Below are 19003 nucleotides of genomic sequence, written 5' to 3' on the forward strand. Positions count from 1 at the left end.
CTTAAAGAGTGGTCTGCAAATTCTTGGAGGTCTCCAAGGTCAAAACCATTTTTATAATAAAACTAAGAATATTATTTGCATTTTTCATTGTGTTGACATTTGCACCGATGGTGCAAAGCATGGTGAATAGAACTGCTGGCCCTGAGCACTAATCAAGTCAGGGATACTAAGCCAAGCCATTATATTCTCTGCCACACTCTCACACATTTTTTAAAAAAACAAAAAACAAAACAAAACCTCAGTTTTGCTTTAGAGTATCCTTGAAAAAGCAGTAAGAATTATTATTATTTTAAATATTTATTTATTTATTTATGGCTGTGTTGGGTCTTCGTTGCTGTGCGTGGGCTTTCTCTAGTTGCGGTGAGCTAGGGCTACTCTTCGTTGCGGTGCGCAGGCTTCTCATTGTGGTGGCTTCTCTTGTTGCGGAGCACAGGCTCTAGGTGAGTGGGCTTCAGTAGTTGTGGCATACGGGCTTTGTTGCTCTGCGGCATGTGGGATCTTCCCGGACCAGGGATCGAACCCGTGTCCCCTGCATTGGCAGGCGGATTCTTAACCACTGCACCACCAGGGAAGTCCCAATAAGAATTATTAATTTTATTAAATTCGGACCTTTGTGCACACATCTTTTTAATATTCTGTGTGACTAAATGGGAAGTATGCATAAAGCATACCCACACATGATGATTGTCTGAGGAAGAGCACTTATGATTGTTCGAGTTGCAAGAATGAAACACTCTAAAATGTCTGACAAAAAATTGTTATTCAGTCTTGGGTATTGGGCATTCATTCATTTTCCGGAAAATGAGTGAAGTGAGACTGTCACTTCCATAAGCAACTGATAATATTTGTGGCCAATAATAAAATTCAATTTTGGGAAATTTTAGAGCCCTTGATTTTTCTCTGCTTTGATTTTCTGAACTGAGAGTGCCCATTAAAACTGTTGCTTAATGCACAAAGGACAAATGATAAGTTTATGAAGTTTTTGTCAATGGTTATAAAACTTGGAAATCTGAAATTAATTTTTTAATCTTAACAAGAACCCTCTAGGCCCATATGTGTAAAGCCAAACATCTTAAAAAGGTGAGGAAATGTTTTCTTGTTTTTCCTTGGCCAACTGAATATGCATCATGATATATATGAAGGGTGCATGAAAAAGATCCCTTGAAATGATTTCTCACCTAATAACTATTCTGCTTTATAATCACAGGCTCTTAGTTCTAATATATGTCTTTATGGTAAGAATTTATGCAGGAATTAAGCTTCTAGTTGATGTTTCTCAAAGGTAATTTAGAAATATTGATGATGTTTCACATCGGTTTCATTCAACACACACACACACTATAGTTGGTGGAGAAGAAAGAGGGAAGAAAATAACTAGAAATTAGGAATCCTTAAGTACTTACTTTCCATGTTTCGATCACCTCCAATTCTTTTGTTTACACAGTTAAATCATTATAAATCATGGTTTTAATGATTCCATTATTCAGAATAAACACGATTATTTCCTTGATTCACTGAGAGTTTTAGAGATGATGAACTCAGTGTAGGAATCCTCACTCTCCCACTGCTTCTGTTGATAGCTAGCCTATCCTTGAATGTATGTGTGCCTGATTCTGTGCCTGAACTTTAAGAGACAGAAAAATGATTCAGGAAAACTTAATTTTAATTTTAAAAATTTTAAATTCTTTCTACCTTTACCTTTACCTACTTGTGGCCTTGCTTGCCCAGTGTCCTTTGAAAAGCTCCCAAAGAAAATATGGGAGTGCCAATACTTGACACATAAGGGTAGGTATTCAAAAGAACTGCTTGCTTACTTCTTTAAGCCATTCAAAAAGAACTACTTGCCACTCTCTTTTCAGAACACAGACCCTCACAAGGTTCTTATCCCCATCAAAAAGCACTATTAGTGAACATTTATGAGATAAGTGTTCTGACGGGTAGAGGAAGGGAAAAGAACCACTGAATGAGTAAAGAATAAGCCAGTAGATATTTACCAAGCACTAAGTGCTTAGCGTTGTGCTAGGTTTAGGTTGTGATAGCAGGCAACAAATATTTGAGTGCCAGAATTGACATGCCGGAGTTCCTGTCTTAAAAGAGGCTGCTTTATAATGACAGGGACAGATAAAATGCATGTAAATAAATAAGCCAATCCATTGATAGGGTGATTTCAGGTATTATACATGTAATAAAGAAGTTAAAATAAAGTTAGAAGGTGACTGAGGATGTTGCTTTAGCTAGAGAGGTCAAGATAATAGAATAAAAACTGCTAGTATAATAACAGACCAGATTTATTTGTATGCAGTAAGAGATTGAGAGGAAGAACCAATTCAATGGTTCTCAACTATATCAGACCCAGTGTACCCTTTTACACCAGATATTTTGAAATTCTCCATTACTACCCTGTAATGAAATTCATATGAAATATCTACATAAATTAAAGAAAGATATGTGTACACATAATGCTCTAAATGTAATACAAATAAATAAAAAGTAATTTATAATAAAATAATATTATTTTAATATGTAGATTTGGGGGTATGACTCCACTGGAAGTTATACTGAATTAAGCAGATGCTTATACCTCTACGTAGATTTACTGTGAATGCAGTTGCTGTAAGTGCACATTGATAGAGGTATACTGTATTGTTTACTCAGATAGGACAGCAGCATAGCCTGTGGTCACATGGTTGGTTTGTTTTTTATTTCAAATAATAACAACTTTGTAAAATTCTGATCAAAACAAGGTACAATTTTCCTTTTTTTTTTTTAAACTGTAGTTGATTTTAGTCTTCCTTTAAATTACATTTTCCTGGGTGCATTCCTGGAGAATTCAGTGTATGTTAAAACTGGGAAAATTCTTCTCATTGTATATAAGCAGAGTTAGGCTCTAGGTTGAGATCATTTTATACAGCTTTTTCACCTCCTAACTGGGACATTCTAAAGTAGAATGAATTGCAGGAGAGGGAGACTGTCATTGAATGAGGGAAAATAGGCAGGAGCTTGGAAAATATCAACAACGGGGGAAAGGGTGATGACAGGCTCCTCAAAGGAGCTAGAGTTTTAGAAGGAGAAAAGAGGAATTAGTTCGAAAGTACAGAGGGGAATAAGGAGGACATCTATCCCATTTCCATTCTCTTCTCTGTGTCTCATTACCTCATTTGTATTTTCAACTTTGTCTCTCTGCTGCATTCCATGGCATGGAAATTATCCACGGATAATTTCTTTAGGTCGTTCTTCTAGGTCACTAATTCTCTCTTCAGCTGTGTCTGATCTGCTATTTAAACTGTCCAGTGAGTTTTGAATTTCAGTGATTTATTTCCAGATGATCTGTGTGGCTCTTTTTCAAGTCTCCTGATTGTTTCTGATAGTCTCTTGTTCTTTGCTCATGTTGTTGATTCCTCCTTTTATTTTAGTTTAAACATCTTGAGCATTTAAAAAGTATATTTGGTCATTCTAATACTTTTAAAGGATGTAATTTTGTTATTTGTCATTTCTGCTGAGTCTCACTCATGGTGGCTTCTTTCCTCATGGATTTTTAAATTTTGAGTTTAGTGCTTATTATTTTGGTAACCCTAATCTGGGAAAATCCTGAAAGGCCTATGGAAGGTCTACTCCTTTAGAGAGCAGTTGCTTCTGTTGGGCACCCAAGGGCTCTATTAATTTGATAACTTTAATTTCTCATCTTGAAGTTTCCCAGACCATGTGGTAGTGTTTTGTTTGTTTTCTCAGATTGCCTATTCCACCACATTACTGTAATAAAATCAGTGTACAGGGTTGTTGGAAGTGAATAAAGTAGTCTAAAGAAAGTAGCAAGGAAAAAATTCCAACAATAAAGGGCAGAGGAAGATTAGCCAGTAGTGACTGAGAAGAAATGTTCAGAGAAGTAAGCAGAAAACTAAGATAGTCATTTTTTTGTATGCAAGAAAGGAGAGGGATTGAAGGAGAGGGTAGTCTATTTATTGGTTCTTCTGTGTTCTCAGTAGTTATATTGCTCTTTACTTTTTTTAAAAAATTTTTTTATTTATTTATTTTTGGCTGTGTTGGGTCTTCGTTTCTGTGCGAGGGCTTTCTCTAGTTGCGGCGAGCAGGGGCCACTCTTCATCGTGGTGCGCGGGCCTCTCACTGTCGTGGCCTCTCTTGTTGCGGAGCACAAGCTCCAGACGTGCAGGCTCAGTAGTTGTGGCTCACAGGCCTAGTTGCCCCATGGCATGTGGGATCTTCCCAGACCAGGGCTCGAGCCCATGTCCCCTGCATTGGCAGGCAGATTCTCAACCACTGCACCACCAGGGAAGCCCTTGCTCTTTACTTTTTATCAATGCTTTTCTCTCCACCATCTGTCTCCTCCCCACAAAGAAAACAAACAAACAAACCAGTAATAATCACCCTGCAAGCATAGTTATTTATGTACTTGTATTTGGATATTCTGCTAGATTATTAATGCTGAGGGCAATGAACTACAGTTACTCATAATGACCTTTCACATAATAAACATTTGAATTTCCTCATTCTTACATGGATACTTTTTAAAAGGCATGCTTAAAAACCCATTCCTAACTTTTCTTGACTTCTGAAACCAGTTGTGAATACAGATTCTCTTTGTTGGCTAGGGAGATCTTGTGCGAAAACTGAAAGAAGATAAAGCACCCCAGGTCGATGTAGACAAAGCAGTAGCTGAGCTCAAAGCCCGGAAGAGGGTTCTGGAAGCAAAGGTGAGTCTCAGGATCCTCAAAAAGGAATGTAAGTAGGTATAGGATTGTTTATCTGTATTTAGTCTCTAGGAGAGACCTAGAAAAGTTTCTGAACAAGTAACATTTGCTTTATCTCTATTTATCCAGTATGCCTTCTCCTCCTCCTCCTCTACTCGGCAGACTCCTCATCCTTTCAACGTGTAATTCAGAATTTCTCTACAAAGCCTTCCTCAACCCTGACCTACCCCTTCTCCCCCGAGACTCAAATCCTAGACTGGTTATGTTCCATGAATTTCCCTGGAAGGCATTGTGTTCTTTATGAATTCTCCTATACCTGCAAATAATGGTTATGCTGTTTTAAATTATTTTCTTTTAAGGAGAAGTTCTAGTCACCTGATACCTGCTCCCAAACTTTTCAAATTATAAGCGTCCCATCAACAAACTGAAATCGTTTGGAGTTTTTTCTTTTTTTGGCTGCACTGCATGGCTTGTGGGATCTTAGTTCCCCAACCAGGGATTGAACCCAGCCCCGTCAGTGAAAGCACCGAGTCCTAACCACTGGACCATCAGGGAATTTCCTGTTTGGAGTTTTAAGTTGCTATTTTGCTACAGTGATCCACTAAAAATGCAGATATTGCTTATCAGTATCTGCATCTAAGTAAGCTTAGTCTTGTAATCTTGGAAATGATCGTATACTTTCCTAAATAATTAAGTAAAAGTATCTTTTCTGTAACTCAAAGGGGAAAAAACCTTAAGGTTTCTATTGTTTTAAGGGTATCAAAATCTTGTCTGATAAATTTTATACTGAATTCTGCTGAGGAATAAAATAAATTCACATGTATAAATTGAAATTCCCACTCACTCGTTCAATCACATATTTTCTCTTTAAAAATCCCTTACAGGAGCTAGCGTTACAGCCCAAAGATGATGTTGTGGACAGAGCAAAAATGGAAGATACCCTGAAGAGGAGGTTTTTCTATGATCAAGCTTTTGCTATTTATGGAGGTAGGGGATTAATGAGAGAAAGAAAAATTGTATTGTTAGTGGCTTTAATATTCTTCTTAAATCAAAACCACAGCTTGCTTGATATCTAATAGTTTCAGGTCACACAAAGCAGAGGATAGATATCTTGCTTTCATTTGTTTAGAGTCATTCATTTGGCATGATATCAGTTCTTATTTCCCTCAACCCTATTTATTTTTGGAGATAGCATTTTTCCATTAAGACTTAGGGAATTTGGAGAGGCCCAGATATTAAGTGTTTGATGTGTCCATGTACATATCAGACCCTTCTTAAAATGCCAGTGAAGACCTGAGAGCAGTAGAGGGCCATTCTAGCACTGGCTGACTGTACTGTGCCGCTCCCCACAAGGGCAGTGGTAAACCATAGTTTCTAGATTATTCATTATGGCGACTGCCAGGAGAAAACATTCTTCATGGCTATGCAGATAAATCTCTACATCTTTCTGAACACTATATGAATTTATGTAGACCAGTATAATTCACTGATATTTTTCATAGTTAACAGAGATTACTGCAACAATATTAGACTTTCAGTACTTTGCCACTGAAGCTTGATTTGAGTTTTAGTCTGAGCAGATCTCTAAATGTTTAACTTCTTGAGGTTTAAATAGTGGCTCAAATACCCAAGAATAAATTAGAGAATTGGGTGCTAAAATTTGAGATCATTGTTATTCAGCTGATGCAGCAAATTATTTTCTAATTTCTATGGCAGAAAACTATAATTTGCTTTTTCATTTTGTTTCTTACATATGGAGGAACTTTTGTTTTTAGTTCTTTGCTAATCCTACTTGAAATTTCAAATATGGAAATACTGCAGTTAATGGAGTAAGACCATTTTAGTTTTACTTCTGTCAGCTAGCTGGAAATAAGGCTCTTCAGTATTAAGGGATTTGAAGTGTTGTCTTGAATACATTTTTAGGGAGTATGTGAAGTCTTACAAGTATCAGTTTCTCACGTCTGCTTACTTTGATTCGTTCAGAGTGACAAGGTAGAGTACCCGTTTTCCTCTCATATTTTGCAGGTGTTAGTGGTCTCTATGATTTTGGGCCAGTTGGATGTGCTTTGAAAAACAATATTATTCAGACCTGGAGGCAGCACTTTATCCAAGAGGAACAGATTCTGGAGATTGATTGCACCATGCTCACCCCTGAGCCAGTTTTAAAGTAAGGTCTTTACTTTGAGGGTTGACATTCTTTAATATGCATACTTAAGTAACTTTTTGATTCAAAAAACTACCCCTGTTCATTGTGAATATCTGGAAAATAAAGAAAAACAAAGAAAATATATACTCATTGCCCACAGGTAGCCATGTTAAAAATGTTGTATTTATCCTTTCTGTCTTTTTAAGTTCATATGCATTTAGTAGCACAGTGCTTTTTTTCACATAATATAGGTGAACATTATGTCATTAGGTATTCTTCTAAAGTATTTTTAATGACAGAATAGTATTCTCTTTTATGGATGTGCCATAATTTACCTAACTAGTGCATGAGTGTAGACATTTAAGTTGTTTCTGATGTTTGATTACATTGAACATCCCAATAGATGAATTTTTATGTATATCCTGATTATTTCATTAGTATAAATTCATAGAAGCTCTGGGCAAAGGTGTATATGTATTTTAAATCAAATGCTACTATTTGTATTGATGTTTCAATGCAGAAATTTAGATTATTCCTACCAACATTGTTGAAAGCAGGTCAGGATTTCTCAAATACGAAACTGAAAGAGGAATTCTTACATTTTGTATCTCATCACTTCATTCATTTAATGTTGCCTGTTAAAGAGCTAATTTTCGCTATTTGTATAGTTTAGGCTCTCTCTTAATAATTTCAGCCAATTAAAACAAGTTGAATTCTTGATGATGGATCAGGACAGCCTATTCTTTAGCTACTTGCCCCACTAATAGCTGTACAGAGATAATGCCAGTGTCCAACCAGGTTTCAGTGGCAGAAAACTCTTTCCTTAAGGTTCAGTGTCTATACTGAGTTATCACAAAGTCTTGGCTAGTCAAATTCTCCATGGTTTTGGCCTTTGCTTAGACCAGTAATAATAATGGGATAGGCATGGATTTATTGATTCTGCAAAGTAGCACAGACTTTATGACAATTTGTGGAAAAGTGTAATCTAGTTAGTATTTTTTTCCTAAGGGGAGGAAGAAGTTGGGGAGAGGGTGGGAATAGATTTGAGGAAGAATTTTCTTCGGTGTACATTTTTATCTACCATGGGATATATCATAATAGATATGGGAGTTTCCATCTTTCAGATATACAGATGTAAACTTTGGATAAATATATAGAAGGGAGATTGTCTTATAAGGTAAAATTTATGTGTTAATTTGTATGAAAATGACTAATTGGTTTGGCATTTGTTAACTTAGGACTTCTGGCCATGTAGACAAATTTGCTGACTTCATGGTGAAAGATGTAAAAAATGGAGAGTGTTTTCGTGCTGACCATCTATTGAAAGGTATGGTTCTTCATCTCAGATAAATAACCTTTCAAGTAGGATTGATCAAAACAAAGGGTTTGGATTAAACTTTTCTCTCAAGTTTTTAAATTTTTTCTTGGGACATAACATATATAAAGAGTAAAGTGCACAGATCTTAAGTATACAGAACAAGACCCTTATTGAAAAAAAAAGTTATATACAGATAATTAGAAGTTCTAAGTCATGGAAAGAATCAAGACAATATCATTACTGTCCCTGTAAAATCAACCATGGGATTCATATAAATTAAGAACATTATCCTTGGGTTCGTTTTTTTACCTGCCCAACATTGAAACTCAAAAGTACATTGTCCTTTTTCCCATTGATTGAAATTGACATGTACTAACACTGTTGTTCTTATAGCTCATTTACAGAAATTGATGTCTGATAAGAAGTGTTCTGCTGAGAAGAAATCAGAGATGGAAAGTGTCTTGGCCCAGGTGAGTACTTGAGAGATCGCAATAACCCAGGTAGGTGCTGTGTGTCTTTCAGCATTTGATAACTGTTGAATTCCATATTGTGCTGACCTGGTCACAATAGTAAAAAAGGAGAGTTTACCTTCTGTCCCCCATATCATCTCTTTTTGCATTTTTATTTTCTTCTCTGTCAACCTTTTGTGACTAACCTTTATTTCTGTCAAACTAGCAAGTCAATGTAAATAGGCATGAAATAAGTTCTCTCTCTTCGGAAACCAGTTTTCTGGATTTAACAGCAAAAACCAGGACAGTGTCTAATGATGGATAGCATTCAGTGTGGAGATTTAGGGCAGATATCTATATGAGCACTGTCTCATCAGCCACTTGATCTGCTTCTGGTTGCACTGTCCCTGACTACATGCTATTCTTTTTAGAACCTGATGGAGCAGGCCCCTGCTTTTCCTGTAGACCTTTAGTTTTATAATTTGTATTGAAGTTGACAAGTTTTAGGAAAGGCATTGAGATCATCTATTCTGACTTTTACCAAGTGCAGAAATACCTTCTATATCAGAAGTAGTTCTTATCCTTTTTTTAGGTCACATACTACGTTAAAAATATGATGAAAACTGCACACCTTTGCCCCAGGAAGTTGAACATGCCTGTATGTGAATGTTGCTGATTTCTCACCTCATCCATCCTTTTAAGCAAAGTACATTTCTCCAGCACCATGTTTGATCATGAGGTCCACCAGGGCTCACCTCTTTAATTTTTTTTACTTCCTTGGATAAAAGAAAACAACAACCAGTGCTGTGTTTATATATTTTTTCTTTACATTGGTATATAAATGAGGCTGAATGTAGGACTCTAACTCTGCTTTTCTCTCATGAAAATTACTGGATACTTCTCCACTGTTGCCCTAATTTTTTTAAACATGCTGATTTTCCTCTGTGGTATCTAGCTTTCCAACGTTAGCTGAGAAATTTTCTCCTTCCTCATTTAAATTGAAAAACCTCTTAATCTGGCTATTGACTCATCTGCCAATTTATTTTGAACCTTGTGAAGTATGTTTTATCCCTTGCTTGAAGCACATTGCTTTAGTGTTGTTACTCATGGTTTAGAAAATCAATTCTTGTTCTTTGATACTGTTATGGCCACACCGTCATTTCTCATTTCCTTCCTTTTCCAAAGGCATGACCTTTATAAGAAAGAAGAAATGAAAAGCACCTCAAATTACCCTTAAATTATTCTGTTTCCCATTCAGAATTTTAGACTTATTAAGGTTTTGTGTGCACATGTCTTTGATCTTAACAGTTCCGTTTATTTCCAAATAAATTGTCAGAAACAGGAAGTAATTAGTTGTTTTGTTAAGTCATAATTTATGGTTTGAGCACTTTCTGTTTCATCTCAGATATGTGTTCCAGGAGAACAGTTTGGGTTTTGATTTGCCATATTGTATCATTTGTTGACCCTTGAACAACGTGGGTTTGAACTGTGCAGGCCCACTTACACTCTGCTATTTTTCAGTAGCAAATACTACAGTACTACACGGTTTGTGGTTGGTTGAATCTGCAGATGCATGGGAACTGTGGTTACAGAGGGCCAGCTATAAGTTTTATGTGTTGTTCAAGGGTCAGTTGTATATAGCTGTCAGTTTAATCTTTAGTGAAAAGTTAGGAACCCATGGAAACGGCCTGATACTCAGAAATGGCCCCAGTGGATTCCCTGGCCAGAGGCGCATCTGTTGCTTCAACACATAATGGCATTTTCTGGACCTGTTAGTGCCTGTGACTCCTTGTTAGCTTTATGAAGCGTGATAGTTTATCTAAAAGGCATTGAGGGGGCTTCCCTGGTGGCGCAGTGGTTAAGAATCTGCCTGCCAATGCAGGGGACACGGGTTCGAGCCCTGTTCTGGGAGCATATGCCGCGGAGCAACTACTGAGCCTGCGCTCTAGAGCTCGCGAGCCACAACTACTGAAGCTCACGCGCCTAGAGACCGTGCTCCGCAACAAGAGAAGCCATCGGAATGAGAAGCCCGCCCATTGCAATGAAGAGTAGCCCCTGCTCGCCGCAACTAGAGAAAGCTGCGTGCAGCAACAAAGACCCAATGCAGTCAAAAATAAATAATAAACTTAAAAAAAAATTAAAAATAAAAAAGGCATTGACAGACTTCCCTGGTGGCGCAGTGGTTAAGAATCCACCTGCCAATGCAGGGGACATGGGTTCGAGCCCTGGTCCGGTAAGATCCCACATGCTGTGGAGCAGCTAAGCCCCGTGTGCCACAGCTGCTGAGCCTGCACTCTGGAGCCCGCAAGCCACAACTGCTGAAGCCCATGCGCCACAGCTACTGAAGCCCGCGCGCCTAGAGCCTATGCTCTGCAACAAGAGAAGCCACGGCAATGAGAAGCCTGCGCACCGCAACGAAGAGTAGCTCCCCGGTCGCCGCAACTAGAGAAAGCCTGTGCGCAGCAATGAAGGCCCAACACAACCAAAAATAAATAGATAAATAAAAATTTTAAAAAATAAAATAAAAGGCATTGATTCACCCTCTGTGGTTAAGAAGTGAGGTAGAATCTGTTCTTCCTATTTTACAGATAAGCAAACTGAGGCTCAGAGAGATTAGGTTGGAACTTGATCCTGAGTCACACAACCCATAAGTGGTGGAGTTGGGTGATTTACCCTGGTTTTTCTGACCCCACATGCCATCACTCATTAGTTGATTTATCTAATTATTTTATTTCTATTAGAAGTTTTTTTTTTTAAGTTTTAAATATTCTTTACTGTTAGATGGTTTGTCATAGTCATTTGAAGTTTTTGAATTGGAGCTCATATATCATTTTAGAGGGTTTGGCATTGATCATCAATGTATAGGATGTGCAGTGCCCTGGAAAATGCAGAAGTGAATACGACACAGCTTCTACCTTCAAGGAACTTAATATCTGGTGGGAAAGGAAAGTTACATGCACATTTAAGTAATAGACAGGGAAGTGCACCTGGCTCTTAAGTATACAGAGTAGTAAAATTCAACTGTGAAAACTTATTTATGTGATTCAGATTCTTGCCAACCAGTAACTATTATAATTCAACAAGAGGTATTTTACCTTATCTTTCATTGTACCTTTGTATCTTTCAATGGTACGTGTGTGAATTTTAGGTCGGTCCCAGAAAGATACTCCATTTCTCTGTTGGTAAATGGAAAGAGTATAAACTGTTTATGGGTTTAATGTAAATATCTTGAAGGTTAGGTTAATTCTGATGTTTTTATTTTGGGTGAATTTTAATGATGGATGGGGTTTTATATATAATACTTTATTGTATGCCTTGTTTTTTCTGTCTTTTACACTAATCATTTTCTTGATGTATTCTTCAGCTCGATAACTATGGACAGCAAGAACTGGGGGATCTTTTCGTGAACTATAATGTAAAATCCCCCACTACTGGAAATGATCTTTCCCCTCCAGTGCCTTTTAACTTAATGTTCAAGACCTTCATTGGGCCTGGAGGAAACATGCCTGGGTATGGATCACTTATTGTTTATGTAATGAAGTTATTAAAATTACTTGTAATAAAAGGTAAATATCAATATCAGCCATGAAGGAAAATGTTTGAAAAGTGATTTGTAGAAAGTGTAGACAAATATATTAAGGAGAAATAATGACAGATGTATTCTTAAATTTTATTTCTTCTAATTGTTTCTGAATATAGTTTGTTTTTTTTTTTAGCATATATGATGATTTTTTTTTTGGTCATAAAATAAACACAGAAGTCTGTGATCATCACATCTTGTAGTTATAGCTGCATAGGGCAGGAGAGAGGGTTGGAGAATGATTTTGAAAGACGTTGAACTTACTGTCGAAGGAGACTTTAGAAACCATTTGTTGTAGATCAGCACTGCCCAATGGAGCTTTCTGCAGTGGTGGAAATATTCTATAATCTGTGCTGTCCAATATGGTAGCCACTAGCCACATGGGGCTGTTGTGCACTTGAAATGGGGCTAGTGCTTCTGAGGAACTGAATTTCTAAATTTATTTAATTTTAAGAATTTAAATTTAAATAGACATGTGACTAGTGACCTACCATGTTGGACAGGATACGTTTAGCTTGTTGATTCAAGCTAAAGTGTGGTTTTCACAGATAGAGTAAAGAAAACCTGAACAGTTTACAATATGATTCAGAAGAAGAATCTGTATGTCCAGATTCCTTGTCCATTGTTAACAAACTTAGTCAAAGTATTCCATTTCATAGCTTCAGATGTTTTTCTCATGGTCTCATTTTAGGGTAAGAGGATGGGTTTTGCTAGATGAAGCTAGATAGATCATATTTCCTGGAATAGAAACTAAAGAATAATAAAAATTAATTGTGACAGGATGTATTATTGGAATTATTTTAATAAGACAGTGGGTTGATTTAGGATATTTTGTGGAAAGAGGCCAAGGGTGAACCTTTCATTTCGGCAATACATACAGAGAGTCATAAAATGGGCCATGCCCTCTGACCTGCCTACCCACTCCTGTGAATTTATCTAAGGAAATAACTCAAAAGGAAAGGAAGCTATACTTATCAAGAGTGTATAAATGAAAAGTAGAAATAACCTATTTATCCCATAATTTCAGGATGGTTAAATAAATTATAGTAAAGTAGGTTATTTTAGTAGAATCTAACTCTGTAACTGTTAAATATGAGAAAATTTTACGATATTTTTAGAAAATAGAAAAGTATAAAGTATAATTTAGTACATTCTACTTAGTAAATATACATATTAACTGTAACTATACTTATATTTGGATAAAAACCACAAAATGAAAAGAGTTGTTGAAGAGAAGAGTGAGACGAGAGTAAAATTTTAATTTTTCTTTACTTTAAAGTTGTTTTCATAAAACGTTTCTTTTGAAGTAGGCTGTTGGGAGCGCTTTCTTATGTGATGTTTCGCCCAGAATATTGTCTGTGAAATTGAGAAGAAAACAATGGCTATCAGGGTGTATTTGAGTGACGGTAACTTTTTAAAATGTGGAGAAATACAGAAGAGGCCTCTGGCTGAAGATATAAAATACCACAAAGAGTCGATCATTCTGGACTTCTCTATTTCTTTGTGTCTCTGGGTACAAAGAAGAAAATGATATGAAAAACCCTGAAAATTGCCTGCCATGGTGTGATGATTGTGATGAGTGAGCTCTAATGTTAAATGTCAGCCCGTACCGGCTTCTTTTTAGCTCCACAGTTATGCTTTAATATGTGGGTTAACAGCAGAGGTATACTTACTTTATTTTCAAAAGGATCTAAAATTGTCATCTGCCTCCAAAGTAAATGATTAGTCAGGAGAATATCAGAGGTTTTAGAGATATTGTAAGAGAGGTCATGTGTGATTCACTGGAGTGATGAAATTAAATGACATGTCTAACAGTGGTATTGCCATGCCAATCACCTGATACCTTCTCTATTACCTGTTTGAGAATGTTTGCTACTGAGGAAAATTTCTATTTCTAAAACTTTTTTTTTTTTTTTTAAGGCCCATACAGCTTTGTGTGAAGATAGTATATTTAGGACTTTTAGGATTTGTATCTAGAATTTCAGATTTATTGGAAAACATAATCTCCTCCTTTATAACAGACTGATTTGTTTATATTTCCAGATACTTGAGACCAGAAACTGCACAGGGGATTTTCCTGAATTTCAAACGACTTTTGGAATTCAACCAAGGAAGGTTGCCTTTTGCTGCTGCCCAGATTGGAAATTCTTTCAGAAATGAGATCTCCCCTCGATCTGGACTGATCCGAGTCAGGTACCGCCCATGTTATTCTTCTGGTGAAATTAGTAAATGATTTTGGCATTGAAGTGGAAACAAAAGCTTGCTGTTTTAACATGATTATATACTTGCTGTTTTAACATGATTATATACTTGCTGTTTGTTTGTTACCTCCAAATGTAATCTCTGGGATGACGGACAGTTTTGAGTGACTGAAGTGGACTTGAAGGGAAAGGAAGGAGGGTGAAGAATAGCTGAAGTTTCACATCTGATCCAAAATGATCTTTTCTCCTTGTTCATCTTATGTTTTGAGGATGGCAAGATCTTGATTGTCTACACCGAGGCATTCTCTGGCAGTGGTGGTATAGATGAGTGTAGGGTGAGGTGGGGAGGAAGGAGGTGATGGTTAGGGCAGGAGGGCCATGCTAGGTGTCCAGGGCAGATGGCATTGCTGGTATTGGGGTGAGGGTGTTTCAGCAGCCAGATGGTGTTCCTCCAGATATTTGGGGCACCTTTATGACAGCGTCCAGCTAGCAAGCTTACCGCTATCTATGCTAGTTCAGATGCTCTCTTGTCTCTATTCTAATAACCTCCCTTTGTCAGGTGTATCCAGAATGTGCGGGAAGGCATCCTGGCGCTTCTGAGTTACGTTTTTCTTTAGAAACTTATTATGACTTAGCTATTTATGACTTGAGTTTTTTGAGATTTCTATACATTTTCTTACTGATATCATCTCTTAAGGTAATAAATTCGATATAAAAAGGGGATATGTAGGTAAACTTAACTTTCTTAGACTCCAGAACTATTTTCCACAGTCCCAGTGGCCCGCCCATTTCCTCTCTTCTTTTCTTACTTGCTGTAATTACAGGCGTCAGTCATAGCATATCCCAGCCTGTGACTCTACATCAAAGCACCTGCCTAATCTTGTTAGTCCCCATGACACCCTCTGAGGAAATGCTCCTGTGTTCTCACCAGACTGTATCTTTAGGCCTATAGTCCCTTCAGCTGAATGGTCTAGAAAAGGGAGACTTCATGAGGAAGGAGCTTGCACAACCTAGAGAAATGGAGTGGGGAGGACCCTCCTGGACCTTGCTGCAGAGAGAAGAGGTAGTCCTAAACTTTAACTAGGTGTTGTAACAATGAAAAACTTGTCAGACTTAAATCTGTTTTATTTCTCAATGTCTGGGTTTCTTCGTATCTTTTCTCGTTTTGCTTCTGGGCTTCCCCTCTGTCCCACTAGTGTCTGCACGCATGCTTTCAGAATACTGAGGAAGCTGTGTGAGACTGAGCTTGTCTAAAGCCACTGTTTTGGAGAGGATTTACATCAAGTAGTGTAGCTGTTGGATGAGTGTAAAGGACCGTGAAGTAAGACAAAACCTGGGGCCTGTGGAATAAGAAATGGTAAATAGGAAAACCAGCTCAGAACAGAGGAGCAACCCCAGGAGTTAACTGGGGAAAGTCCCTTGGGGCTTCCTGACATTTTATTCCTTGGGCACTTTCAGTTCAAAGTGTTCCATCTGGATTTTGGTTGGTTTTGTCATGTGTCTCTGCAAGATCCTGGCTAGAAATCCACTCATTCTTCCACAAGTCTGTATCCCCATGGCTTTTGTTTCATGGTAGGGCTAGGACTTGTTTGTTTAGTGTTTCTTCTTGACATAGAGTTATCAGGTGATAAGTCTTTGTATAGCTATGCTTCCTTTGGTTTAGGTTGGGAGCATTGGATTGTTCATATGAAATTTTTTTAAATTAAATTTTATTTTGATTGGCTGGCTCTGTCTTCTAGTCCTATGTCTATTTTATGTCTCCAGAGTTTCAGGTAGAGTCTCTGAACTCAAAGACAACAGACAGCTGATACAATCAGTATTAGTGTTGATTTCTATCTCCTGTCTTTGAGCTGGGATTATTTGACAGAACAGATGGAAAGACTTTGGCAGCAGATTATTTGGGGATTCTGGACAAGGTCCTTATTTTGATCTGCCCTTCATTTTAGATGTTGTGTTGCTGTCATCCCAGTTGGAAGCTGTGTGAGGACAGACATCATACTTCTCTCTCTCATATTTCTATGCGCACAGAAGATGTTTGATAGCTGTTGAAAGACAAGACATAGGTGCTGCTGGACCAAATAAGGGATACCATTAAAAAATAAAATTGAAAAAAATATCAAAGCTCTTTCGCAATGCATTTCATGTATTTTTAGGAACCATTTAAGCAATTTTTCATTACTTCTAAAACATCTGAGATAATCATGAAAGTGCACTAGTAAATTGTGTGTGTGTTTTAAAGAAGAGAGATTTGATTTTGACTCCTAAAATTAACTTAAAACTCTTTTCCACCCAATAGCTACTAAATTGCCATTCAGGGAAATCTCTTTGGGAAACCATTACTATGTGCCTACTTATTTCATCATTATGCAGTTAGCTTGATGTTAGCTTTTTCGATTCATGCCTATGTCCTCTGCCTTGAATAACACTTTATTTGAGAAGCTGCTACTCTAAAGACACCAGCTGTATGGTGCCATTATCAGTCATTTACTTGTTCAGAGCAAGAAAAAGGAAGAAATCACACTGCTATAAAAGCTAAAGAATAATTTCAATGCACTTTTAATTTCCCATTCTATGAAAAGTAAATATTAGGAGCTTCATTTAGTGTACATCTATAAAGACTTGCTAATGCTTTAAGGAAAAATCATTTTATTCGGAAGCCATTATTCAGTATCTCATTTTTTGTGTGTGTCTGATGTTTACTCAGGTTCTCCTAACTTTAAAAAAACTGTATCAATCTGTTCTCTAAAAACTATTTTCCATATCATTCTGTATCATTGTAGAATGAAGTTGAAAATAATGGCTTTTGTTTATTGTTTTTTATAGTGAAGTGTGCATCTTTTATCCCTTATATTTTGGCTTTCAGAGAATTCACAATGGCAGAAATTGAGCACTTTGTAGATCCCAGTGAGAAAGACCATCCCAAGTTCCAGAATGTGGCAGACCTCCACCTGTATTTGTATTCAGCGAAAGCCCAGGTCAGCGGACAGTCTGCTCGGAAAATGCGCCTCGGAGATGCTGTTGAACAGGTAAGATTCCACAGGTAACTTAATTTAGATTATACCTATTCCAGGTTTTCGGCACTTAGCAAATTCTGTGTACTGGATGACAAAATATCTTATTTTGGCAGTCATTTTATTTTGATACAGTATGTGTTTTTATACAGTATTTATTACACACTATTATTATAGTGGGAGGAAATTACCTGAACACGCCACTCTGTGGACCATTGGGGCTAACATGAAAAATATGTTTAGCAGAGCACTTGGAAAAAAGTTCTTGGTTTGAACTGTGCCCCATCAATCTGACTTTTAACAGTGTATACTACTTTTGGGGGGACATTTTGACTCACAGAAAGCAAGCCCTCTGGATTTTAAACTCTTCTGCATTACCCATAGCAGTTGGGGTAAGGCCTTGCATGTAATAGAATTTCTCTAATTATTTGCTTGGAGAAATAAGTGAGTGAAAACATTCCAACAGTAGCTGCTGCCTAATAGTGGAATGAATTGCCCTGGGAACAATGAGCTTCCTGTCTGAAAATATTCAAGTAGAGGCTAAGGGGTAACTTGTCAGTTGTTTTGCAGAAAAGAGCCCTGCGGGGGCTAGGAGATGGGGCTAGATGATTTCTAAGATCCTTCTGTACTAAAAATATAAGATTACATATACTATATGGGATTCACAAATTTCATTGGATAAGAGTACATTAAAATCCCCTCAACATGTCTTATGACTTCTGCTAATTCAGAAGAAATATATTTATAATTCCTTAGGGTCATTATTATGAATGTCATTTTTAGCACTGTAGATTTAGAAGGTATGAGGTATTAGGCTGAATTTTTGCTGACCCAGTGAGTATGGTAGAAAGATTTTGAATGACGCCATTATTATCTGCTTGTTATCTTGACAGTTAAACCTTTTGAAAATAGCCAAGATCACATGTTGGGTATCTAAGATTGTTCTGAAAGCTGGATAAATTAGCTTACCTTGTGTTTCAAAAATTTTTCAGTAGATGATGAATAACTCAATGGAAAATGGTACCTTGGCCTTCAAAAGCATTAATGTTTGTGTTTTTGTTCGTTCCTCTATGCTTGCTTGCATGCTGCTTGCCTATTTATCTACTTATTTGTTTATTCATTTATTTTTAGGGCGTGATTAACAACTCAGTATTAGGCTATTTCATTGGCCGCATCTACCTCTACCTCGTGAAGGTTGGTGTATCTCCAGATAAGCTCCGCTTCCGACAGCACATGGAGAATGAGATGGCCCATTATGCCTGTGACTGTTGGGATGCCGAATCCAAAACATCCTATGTAAGTAGAATGCAGTGGTTTTTACCATGTGATTTTCACATTGTTAACCTAGAAGCATGGATATCAAAGTTGCCCTTTGTGTGCTTCATGTCAGAGTGGAACAAAAAGAAAAAAAAAGATCTCTTCCTGAGCTAAATGGAAAAAGTAGTTGCCCCCCTGCGCTCTCATAAGTGGGGGGCTACTCCTGTGCCCCAGAAGCCCTTTGTAGACTTGGATGGCTTTTACAGAGAGAGTAAGAGTGAGAGAGAGCGAGAGAAGGCCACTGATGGGGCAGTGCTGGTGTGTCCTTTCCTGGT

The 19003-nt window shown here is 37.4% G+C and overlaps 1 protein-coding gene across 1 annotated transcript in view; it reads left to right on the forward strand.

The window, feature by feature from the left end:
- The window catches only part of GARS1 (glycyl-tRNA synthetase 1), a 38878-nt gene that overhangs the window by 2505 nt on the left and 17370 nt on the right, over positions 1–19003 (forward strand). The window contains exons 2-10 of the mRNA XM_068549248.1: positions 4608–4709; positions 5591–5693; positions 6732–6873; positions 8091–8179; positions 8564–8640; positions 11984–12129; positions 14243–14392; positions 17264–17426; positions 18543–18707. Coding sequence (XP_068405349.1) covers positions 4608–4709; positions 5591–5693; positions 6732–6873; positions 8091–8179; positions 8564–8640; positions 11984–12129; positions 14243–14392; positions 17264–17426; positions 18543–18707 — 1137 coding nt within the window. The remainder of the gene's footprint in view (positions 1–4607; positions 4710–5590; positions 5694–6731; positions 6874–8090; positions 8180–8563; positions 8641–11983; positions 12130–14242; positions 14393–17263; positions 17427–18542; positions 18708–19003) is intronic.

The sequence above is a fragment of the Eschrichtius robustus genome, chromosome 8 (assembly GCF_028021215.1).
Source record: "Eschrichtius robustus isolate mEscRob2 chromosome 8, mEscRob2.pri, whole genome shotgun sequence".
NCBI classification, from domain to species: Eukaryota; Metazoa; Chordata; class Mammalia; order Artiodactyla; family Eschrichtiidae; genus Eschrichtius; species Eschrichtius robustus.